The following is an 11,798-nucleotide window of genomic DNA, read 5'->3' as shown; positions in this document are numbered from 1 at the left end:
GCAGCTATCAGAAGCTTGCAAGTTCATCAAATGGATGTAAAAACGGCTTTCCTAAATGGGGAGTTGGAAGAAGAAATTTATATGGAGCAACCTGAGGGCTTCATTGCCTCGGGACAAGAGAACAAGGTTTGTAAACTTGTTAAGTCTCTATATGGATTAAAACAAGCTCCTAAACAATGGCATCAAAAGTTTGATCAAGTCATGATGGAAAGTGGCTTTAGAATCAATGAGTGTGATAAGTGTATCTATGTGAAAAACACCACTCATGGTTATGTCATCTTGTGTTTGTATGTCGATGATATGCTTATCATTGGTAGTGATGACAAGATAATAAGATCCACGAAGGATATGTTGAAATCCAGGTTCGACATGAAAGATATGGGTTTAGCAGATGTGATTCTTGGAGTGAAGATCACAAGAACCCAAAGTGGTTTGATTTTAAGTCAAACACACTATGTGGATAAAATTCTTGAAAAATTTGCTAAGGGAGACACTAGCATAGCTAGAACTCCAATTGACACTAGTCAACATCTACGTAAAAATAGAGGTGATAGTGTTAATCAAGTGGAATATTCAAGAATTATTGGCAGTCTGATGTATCTAATGAGTTGTACCAGACCTGACTTAGCATATGCTGTGAGCAGACTAAGTAGATACACTAGTAAACCCAGTTCTGAACACTGGAAGAGTATTACTAGGTTGTTGAGGTATGTGAGATACACGCGAGAATATGGACTGCATTATGGCAGACATCTAGCAGTTATCGAAGGATACACAGATGCAAATTGGATATCTGACATAAAAGATTCCAGATCTACAAGTGGATATGTGTTTACACTTGGAGGTGCTGCTGTAGCATGGAAATCATCCAAGCAAACATTTATATCTAGATCCACGATGGAATCTGAATTTATCGCCTTAGATATTTGTGCTGAAGAGGCGGAGTGGCTACGTCAATTCATAGAGGACATTCCCGAATGGCCTAAGCCGGTAACGGCCATATGTATACATTGTGATAACCAATCGGCAATTGGTAGAGCTCAAAGTACAATGTATAATGGGAAATCAAGGCACATTAGACGTAGACATAAAACGATACGACAACTAATCTCTACGGGGGTTATCACGGTTGACTGGGTGAAGTCAAAGGATAACATTGCGGATCCGCTTACAAAAGGCTTAAGTAGAGATGTAGTTTATAAGTCGTCAAGAGGAATGGGACTAAAGCGCATGAATGAATAAATTCATACGAAGGAAACCTTACCCAGAAGAGTGGAGATCCCAAGATCTGGGTTCAAAAGGATAACCTAATTGTATGAGTGAGGCATGTCACTGCGGGGAGTTAACATGACTTCCTAGTCCATTCCTATATGTAGTGATAAAATTAAGCTAAACATATGGTTTTTAATGATTCTTGGAATCACCTATGTGAGAGAGAAGTGGGGTCGCTTCGAGGGGAATTATAGGGGCACAATTCCTAAAGCTCTTGCAGAACCAGGCTAGTGTTTATGACCAAAACGAACACGTCTATGAGGATATGACCTTGTCAGGGAGAATCCTGTGAGATTTACATTGTCGTCTACATAAATGGCAGCTTAGTTCAAAGACATCGAGATCTACTAACTGCTAGGAGATTAAGTGTAACTTCTTAAGGGAGGGTTCAAAGGGTAATACCTACCTATCCTATGCAGGATTCAACTGTTGAAAATTTCGTTTGGAAATTGGATGTGCAGAGATCGATCTCCATTCATGTGGGGGATTGTTGGAAATTTAGTATAAATATTTATATTTTTACTAACTGTGGACATATATAAATATATACATATGTTGTATATATAACGAACTCTAAGTGGGTTTGTGTTCTCCTCCATGAGGACTTTGAAACGATATATTATATGTCCAAAATAGAGTATAAGTGAATGAGATATCAATACTCAAAGATGGGTATTTGAGAATAAGTTTAGCAAAAGAGAGGAATGTGGGAATGAGTCCCACATTGGTAGAGAGACCAAACTCAACAAGGTTTATAAGCTTCATTGCATGGAAGGCTTACAAGCTTGTGTCTATGGTTATGCTACAATTCCTACCCGCGCGCAGGGGGGGGGGGTGCAAATCTTGGTTCCGTAGACCAAAAACACCGAACTCGTGCATGGGCGCGACCTGCGGACACGAATGCAGCTCCGAAAACTCGGGCGCGCGCTACCCTTGTTTTTGCTAAACTTGACAGTTTTGGTCCCTATTTTTGAATTCTGTAACGGATGCATTAATTGCGTAATTAATGACATTTATTGCCATTAAACGCTCAATCAATTAGTGATTTGTTTCCGTTTCAAGATTCAACTATAAAAGAAGACCTTGGCCGTCTCATTCAAACACACGGATGAAAATACTCTTCTTCTTCCTCCTTCTCTGTACTCCTGCTTCCGGCGATTCTTTCAGCCAAGTCGTCATATCCGGCAGTACACAATACTGCTAAGGTTGTTGTACCCTGGGAACAGACGGAGAATCTGTTTAAGGGAATCGAGTCCAACTCGAGCCTCAGCCACATCGTTTGCTGCTAATCTTTTCATTACAGGAACCATTCTCAAGAGGAAAACGAAGACCCTATACTAACACCTTCAAATAGTTGGGTGCAAAGATCAGGGAACAACAGGGGTTTAGTTTTCAATGACAACACGAACTTGTTCAACTGTTTACAATTTTATAAATATTAGTATTTGTTATAAAAATAATCATACTAGTATTTGTTATAAAAATATTACCTTCCCCTATTCCTTCCATTGTTCATCGGTCAGATTAAATTTATTTTTTTATAGGATCATATATATTGCCGATTTTGTTTTTCAGTTTCACCCAAGCAACATATTTTGATTTGTAGTAGTTAAAGTGGTTTCTCATTTGCTTCTGATCAACCTCTTTACCGTGTTCGTTTATCAATTTTTTGCGTACTGACTTCCATGAACTTGCCTTAAGCTCAGTACCCTCTCGACCAATAGTGGTTAGTTCATGGATACATCCATCAAAAAAAGGTTTGTCCTCACTTTCGTTCCAAACCAACATCCTAAAACATTAATATTTAAAGTAATTTATCATAACTTTTATCAAGATCAAGAACAATTTTAAACATAAAACAATTTTCTACCAATAAAATCAACATCATCCTAAATAATAATAGAACAATTAAGGTCAACATTGCCAACATATACCCGAACAATTTCATAACATTTGGATTTTTGATTTCATAACATTAGAACAAACAAGATTTCTGATTTCATAGCTTATAAACAAAAAAGATTTCTGATTTCATAGCTTATAAACAAAAAAAAAATGATTTCTGATTTGATAGCTTATACACAAACAAGATTTCTGATTTCATAGCTTATAAACAAAAAAAATTCTGATTTCTGATTTCATAGCTTATACACAACCAATTTTCAGATTTCAAAACATTAGATCAAAGAATGATTATGAGTTCATAGCATTTAAACAAATAATTTCAAACTTCATAACATTTGAGCAAGACGAATTTTTGATTTTATAACCAATTTCAGATGTTATAATATTAGACCAAGAACACTTTCTGATTTCGAAACCAATTTCTGATTCTACAAATCATACACAAAAGAGAAGGAAAAATGATTTTCTGATTTCACAGAAAAAAACAAGGATTATTTACCTGTCTTGACGTCTTTCTCGCGAGAGCTCGAACGGAGGGAGGGTCTTTCTGGCCGGTAATCGGACTGAGGGAGGGACGACGGCGATGGAGAGCTATCGATGGAGAGGCGGCCAATTTTCCTTGCTGGTATCGCTTTTAGGCCACGATGGGAAGAAAGAAAAGAGAGGGTATGAGCGTTATTTTTTCAGTCAGTGTTATTCAAAGTCTGACCGAGAAAGTGAGACGGGCCAGACGTTCTGATTGAGAAAGCTTCTATCAAACACATCTTGTCTGACCGAGTCAATTCAAATCACTGATTCGGTCCCAGTCAGACGGTAACAAACGAGGCCTAAGTCTTGTCGTGGACAAATTTATAGAAATAAACCATCAAGAATGGTCTTCATGAACCACCATCCACCTCAACATCTTTCTCCTTCAACATTCTTTCACATCAGCTTTGGTCTACATATCACTAACCACGAAAGGTTTTGCAGAAGAAGAAGAAGAAGAAAGAAGAGATTGGTCGTTGTGGGATGTGGTGGTGACCACAATCAACCACGTCCATGGCCGATCACGAACCACCGGGGTGGTGGTCACGGTCCGTGGTTGTTGCCATCCGGATAACCTTAGGAGTATGATTAAAAGGTGTAACTATTTGTTGTTAAAAAAAATCATAAGGCAAATGAAAATGTGATATTTGACTTTGGTACAAGACGATTATGCCACTTAAGATTGTTTTGTTTAAGGTCCTATTTCGGTTAACACATAGTCTAAGCAACATAATTAATCATTTTTAAGAAGAATTAATAACTTTATATTGATTACTTAACGGACTTAATTAATATGTGTGACAATCTAACGACCACAATGAAAAAGTTATTATCTTTCACAAAAAGGTTATGAAGGTTAGTATATTATTCCAAAAAAAACATCTCAGCCTATTAAACTAGGACATATAGTAACCAGTTAAGCATTGATATAAATAACTTTTTTAACCGGATTTAATCGTACAAATCAACATACACGTGAAACACATACAAACACAATAATACACTTTATTTACATGAACGGGATCCACTTCAATCTGGCAATGATACAATAATTAAATGAGTTAGTTTATAAATAAAAGTGTTGTTCTTCATATTTATTCTTGAAAACATTACAAAAATGGTCCCGTGTTTCGTCAAAAGTCACACTTGTTTGATTTTATCGAAAACTAATTAATATTGTAAATAAATTAATAATAAAAAGTTAAAAAAATATATTTTTACAATTTCTTTTTAATAAAACAAAATATATTTTTACAATTTCTTTTTAATAAAACAAAATATATTTTTACAATTACTTTTATTTTTATTTTTTTTACAGGTAGAAAAAAATGTTTTTTTTAATTATTTATTTTATGTAAAATATGTTTTTTTATATATTTAAAAAATACGTTTTCTTATAAAATGTTATTACATTGTTATAATCCGAAAATATATGTTTAAATAGCTAAAAAAACGTAATAACATATTATACAAAAACGTATGTTTTAAATATATAAAAAAATACGTTTGCGTATAGTATGTTGTTATTACATTGCTATGATCCTAAAACATAACGTAAAAATATGTTTTAGGATCAAAGCAAAACGACATATTTTTTTTATGGAAAATAAACTAAAGACGTTAACATAACGTAAAAATGCGTTTTCGTATAATATGTTATAATGTTAACAATTTTACGTAAAAAATACTTGCATATTTGTTTTAAATCAATTAAATACGTTAAGATGACGTAAAAGTATGTTTTAGGATTATAACAACGTAATAACGTACTATACGAAAATGTATTTTTTAAATACATAAAAAACATATTTCACATAAAATAAATATATACAAAAAAACTTTTTTATGCTTTTTTAGGATTACGTTTTTGTATAACACATTATTATGTTTTTTATGTATTTAAAAGTATATTTTCGGATTATAACAATGTAATAACATTTTATACGAAAACATATTTTTTAAATATACAAAAAAACATATTTTACATAAAATAATTACGAATTTTTTTTTTCTATGTGAAAGAAAAAAAAACTTATTTTTATATGAAAACGTAATAATATGTTTTAGGATCATAGCAATTTAATAACATATTATATGAAACGTATTTTTTTTAAATACATAAAAAAGTATATTTTACGTATAACAAATACATAAAAAAAATAAATAAATTGTTTATAATTTTTTTTACAGTACACTAAAATATATTTTGTTTTATAATTTTTTTTTAAACATGTTTTTAATTTTTTTTATTATTAATATATTTACGATTGTAGGTAATATTAATTAGTTTTTGGAAATATAAAACAAGTTTGGTTGTAGCCTATTTAGGTAAGGCTTTAGCTAATCAAAGGAGATATGGAAGAGGTCACAAATTTGAATCTTACTCCTCTCGCTTTGACATTTATATTATTTTAAGACAAATTATAAAATGGTCCCTTTGGTTTACCCCTCTCATTTTCTAAAATTTATATTATTCTAAGACAAATTATAAAAATAGTCATTTTGGTTTATCAAATGTCACGAATTCAGTCCCTTTATACTTGAAAAAACAAAAATGCCCTTACGAACTTAGTCCCTAACGGCTGAATAGTAACGGAGTTAGTAAAAAAGGTAGTTTTGCAAACCAAAATGACCATTTGCATAAAAAAAAATTAAACGAGACTGACTTTTGATAAACTATAGGGATTATTTTTGTAATTTTGTCTTTATTCTTAGAGAGAACAGATTTTTTATATCAGATCAAAATAAACTTTGTTGGTTAGGTTAAGGTGAGGAGATAATCAATCGACTTTGGATTTATTCCTAAAAACACTAACAATTGCCAAACCTCTTGTTTCTTGATTTGTTCACGAACCATATATTGGGTGTTTAAAAAATCTTTTTCGAAGTGGAAATCCTTAATAAATAATAATAATAGGCCGGTGAAGGTTAAATATATAAAAATAGGAGAAAATAACAAAAATAGTGATTTTTAAAAAGTTTTTATACAAAATAGACAAAAAAAAATAGAAAATAACCAAAATAGACACAATTTTAGTAGTTGTGCCATCTACAAAATATAGATTTCATAGTTGGCTGCGATTTGTTTTTTCAAACTTCGAACATTTATAAATCTTTCATACACACTCTATTTGAGTTGCTTTTTTTTCATTATGTTCTTTACTTATTTGTAATAAGGGTTTTCCATGAGCATATTCCAGTTTAAATTTGGATGTCTAAAAATCATATTTTTTTTTAGCTCTAAAGTCAATTTTGATTATTCATAAATTTTGCATACAAACTCCGTTTGAGCTGATTTGTTTTAATTGTGTTTTTTATAACGACTTTCCATGGACATCACACTCCAAATTTGGATATCGACAAGTCATACATTTTTAGCTCCAAGTAGGCTATTAGAAGAAAATTATGAAAAAAACTGCATAGTTTCCGCATACAAACTTCATAACAATTATCATATTATTTGGGTTTTGTCAATCACAAAGTGTCTTACAAAAACATAAAAAAAAAACATAAAAAAAACCCGCTTTCGCATGCGAACTTTATAAGAATTATCATATCATTGAGGTTATCCAATCACAATGGTGACTTACAATAATTTGGAATTTTTTTCGCAGTCAACATAGATTTTCACAGCTGTTGATCTGCGGAAATCTTAAAATTTTTAAATAGAATCATATTTTCGCAGTCAACCAGATTTTCGCAGATGGTTGACTACGAAAATAGTGGTTATTTGGGTCATTTTTCATTTTTATGGTAAAAAAATTTAAAAATAGTTATTATAGTCATTTAAAAATAAATATTTTTTTATCTACCATGCCATGGAAACATTATCATTTTGACCATATGATATGACTACTGACCAATCAACCAAATACAAAAAATAATTATACTTAAATTGCATAAAAGGACATCTCTGTAAAATATAAAATAGAAAAATAATTTTAAAAATGATAGTTAAGTCAATTTGCAAAAATATAAAAGTCTTTTGTTAGACGCTACATAATATAGTTTTTGGAATAATTTTTTTTTTTATTTCAGTTAAAAGCTAGAAGCTTCTACTGTCAAACGAAACTTTATTTCGAGTTTTTTTCTTAAAAGCTAAAAAGAAAAGCTCTTGAAAGTTGTATGGTGATTGCCGAACACACCTTATGGTTTAAAGTGGTCATTTTAACTTAACCATGCTCATAATAAATTCAAACATCAAATAATAAGTATATCTCATTTTGTAAGTATTGTGAACAATATTCTGTTTTGTATATTAAAAAATAAATTCAAAAATCTAAGATGGTTATTTTTTGAAAGCTGGAAGCATAACTGGAAGCTATAAATTTTATTCATACAATAGTGTTTGACATAAGTAGTTGGAAACTTTTAAAATATATAAAATTACATAAAAAAACATATGTACATAAAAATTGAAATATAATGATAAATTAATTTTTCTAAACTATAATTATAAAAAGTTAAAAACCTTCTAAATTTTAATACCGGGTGCACCGCTTAAGCTTCTCAATTGGTAAAAAAAATTTATACATATTACTATATTAGTAAATGATAATTTTTTTTACAATTAAAGTAAATAAAATTTTTCAATTTCATAAGAACCCATGTCAAACATTTCCACCATTCTAAAAAACAATATTATTGTTTGATATTAATTTTGGTTTATAAATTCATATAATAAATATTAATATATAATAAATATTTATTATTTTGTTAGTGAAGATTAATAAATTATAAAATCTATTGATATGGGTTTTTCAAATAAAGACGTTGTAAGTGTTTAAATATATTTATATTTAATTGTATAAGATAATTAAAAAAAGTATGGATATGATGCATTTATTTTAAAAGTATTTAAATCAATTTATTAAAATCTAAAAAAGGTTTTGCATGCTAGTTGAACTAGCTTTTGGATTTAAAACTTTTTGTTTAACCAAAAAATTAAAAGCTCATTTTGTTGAACGAAATGCATGTTGTCTTATTTTGATAATTTTAGAGATCAATCATTTAATTGTTCTGTAATTTGTAGTATATTTGGATTTGTTATTTTAAACATTTTAGTGATAAAATAATCAGATTGGAAGGGGTAATGGGTTGCTTTTTTTGGACTCTTACAGTGGTGACCTTGGGGGTGTGCGTGCGATGCAGTCGCACGGGGTCTCCGATTTTAGGGGACCTCCGGATTTTTGGACAAATCTATAGTTATAGTATATGTGTTTTTGTTAAATACATTTTTATATGTTATCGTTAAAGAAAATTAGTTGTGTTAGTTACTCATATACATAATGTAACATTTGTTTGCAATCTTGAAGTCATTTCAATCATGAAAAAAAACAAAGAAAATCAAAAAATGAAAATCTAATCTTAAATTATAAAATTTATCACTAGTTTAAGAAAAATATCTATATCCAAAGAAAAAATATATATTTCTATTATAAATTCTAGTATACGCAAAGAAAAATACAAATTTGTTTATAATATAAATTCTAGCAAACAATTTTATATTTCATAAAATACACTTTACCCAAAAACTCTAATAGAAAAAAAAATCAAATTCTAATCATAAATTTTAAGTGACAATTAGGCCAAACAAAGTCTCACTTCAAAATCTGTCAACTGCAAGATGAGAAAGTAGTATTGAAAGTGTAAAAACAATATTGACTCAAACTCCTAAAATAGTAAAAGCTTCGTATAAACTTGTTGATAAAGAGACAAATATAAAGATTAAAAGTGAAGTTAATTGTCTAACAGGAATCCAGGATATTAAGTTGACAAATTTGACTTTATAACTGACATGGTTATAAGGTATCCTATATTAGCTAAAGGGTATTAAGTTGACAAATTTGACTTTATAACTGACATGGTTATAAGGTATCCTATATTAGCTAAAGGGAATAACGAAAACAACTTCAATATGACACTATGAGTATTGATGAGACAATGAGTAGTGTGAAAGCAATTATTGAGTTTTTTAGAGACTATCGAGAGAATAAGCTATAACATCTGATTTAGGAATTGATCAGGTGTTTATTTAGAAATTAAAATAATAATAATTATAATAATAACAAAAGATAGTTTGACTAGAGTGTCATTAGGTCATCAAAACGGGTGCATGAACTTTCACTTCAATAGTCATTCATGATTCAGTATTTTGTGTACATAGTTGATCAAGCTATTGGTTCATTGGAATCAATAGTTTGAACATTACAAACAATATGAGTAAAGACGTGATGTTGTAGTAGTAATTTACAAGATTTATGTTAGCAACTTTCTTGTTTTAAATTTAACGGTATCAAAATTATTTAATAATATTTAACAAAAAAAATTATGAGATCTCACTTTGATTTTCGCACAAGGCCTCAGAAGGCTCTGGACTCTTGCATTTAACTCAAAGAACAAACAACACAAATTTGCCCAAAATACTTTTGCACCACTAAATTGTAATTTGAATAATCTAATGATGCATTTTTTATTAAACTACACGACATAAAATCAATCAGATTTCTCTTTGGTGTAAGCTCTGACTGCAAAACCTAATCCCAAAATCATAAAAGGCACCAAAAACTGTAATATCTTGACGATGAATCCACTCTTGTTTGAGCTGTAATTCTGATTTTCAGATAAAACGTATTGACGTTTTGCTGGAACAGTTGATTTGTCGATCTTACCAATGTAATATTTGTCCATCAGATCTCTAGCTTCTTCACTGTGTCCAACATCTTCAAAATCATTCGTAGCATCTTTACCTGTAATAACTCCATGACATTAAAAATGTGAATTTCATTCAGTTTTGAATGGAGATAGAAATTAAACAAACATACCAGTTGCTGCTAGTAGCACTTCACTACCTCCAGGGTGATCTTCCATAAATGAAGTTACATCAAAAACCTGATACAGTTTATGTTTGTCAATACTCAATACATTCAGATCGATTTCAAGCACAAAATCTATATAAACATCATATAGGTTAATGCAGCACGTAGTGCTGTTTATTTATTGTCACAAATTCAATTCATGTTGATATTATAATGGAATCGAACACTGAATTAGGGGAATATCTACTTATCATAACGAATTATGGCCAATTCGCGTAAAAAATGACCATAGGATTATATGAACATCAGAATCAGTTAAACTAGAATCAAATCAGAAAACATCGGACCTTTCCGGAGATGATAACCCAGCAGTCCAGAGTTTTGTTGTGCTTCGAGACCTCACTAAAGACGAAGGTTTTCTGATCTGGCGCCATTACTATATCAGTTACTGCAGAAACAAAACTATACTATAAGAATCATATAACAACAATTCAAATCTAAAAGTTCAGTTTAAGCATCAAAGGAAACAGAGAACATTTTAGAGGAAACAATCTGCTTACGAATGATAGAGAGATGAAGCTTTTGCAACAGACGCACACTGTGTCTCTCTCTTCGATACGAATGTAGTTGATTCCACAAAATCAGATTGAAAGACATGAATGGGGTTTTGGGTATTTAAACATGAGTAGCTAGGAGCACCCTCATTTTGACCCAATGACGACACCCCCAATATGAGAGATGATTATTATGAACAAAATAAATCATATAATTATTTAATGAAGTTGTTGGTTGTATGCACAATGCAAAGGGAACGCCATCTCTGAAAATGAAGAGTAGGCCGGAGCTTTTTTCTTTTCTTTTCTTTTTGGTTTTAATGTCTATTTAGTTTATTATTATTATTATTATTTTTTTGTTATCAAAGGTTAAGTAGAAAAAGATTAGTGATTAAAATAAAATCAAAATCAAAATTTTGTATTTTATAAGAGTGAAACATGTAAAAAAAATGTTAAAGTTTTGAACCAGTTTATGATATAATCCTAAATTAAATTTCATTAACGAAAAAAATGTTAACCAGCTATTGTAATATTTTAACCGTTTTTTTTATTATTATTTTTTACCTTTCCAACATGTTAGGCTGGAGGGAGTGGTACCACCGAAACCGCACTCCCTTCACCGCCACATAAGCGTCACGTCATTGTTTACCACACAAGTGTGGTTTCTTGCCACACTTTTATTTTCTAAATTTTTTTTGTTTTTTGTTTTTTAACTATTTTA

At 30.4% G+C, this 11,798-nt stretch overlaps 1 protein-coding gene across 1 annotated transcript; it reads right to left on the bottom strand.

Moving 5' to 3' along the window:
* Positions 1 to 10,019: 10,019 nt before the first annotated feature.
* Positions 10,020 to 11,254, bottom strand: LOC145138714 (cytochrome b5-like). The gene is made up of 4 exons (XM_079072746.1): positions 11,084 to 11,254; positions 10,871 to 10,971; positions 10,530 to 10,596; positions 10,020 to 10,454 (listed from the first exon to the last, which is right to left on the bottom strand). Exons 1-4 carry the CDS (start codon positions 11,178 to 11,180, stop codon positions 10,201 to 10,203), a joined length of 519 nt encoding a protein of 172 aa, XP_078928872.1. The 5' UTR covers positions 11,181 to 11,254; the 3' UTR covers positions 10,020 to 10,200.
* Positions 11,255 to 11,798: the final 544 nt, after the last annotated feature.

This window comes from Lactuca virosa, chromosome 9, assembly GCF_052849685.1.
Source record: "Lactuca virosa cultivar CGN04683 chromosome 9, Lactuca_virosa_CGN04683_v6, whole genome shotgun sequence".
Lineage (NCBI taxonomy): Eukaryota > Viridiplantae > Streptophyta > Magnoliopsida > Asterales > Asteraceae > Lactuca > Lactuca virosa.
Note: the sequence above shows the minus strand (reverse complement) of the source record. Positions and strands in the feature narration are given on the sequence as shown.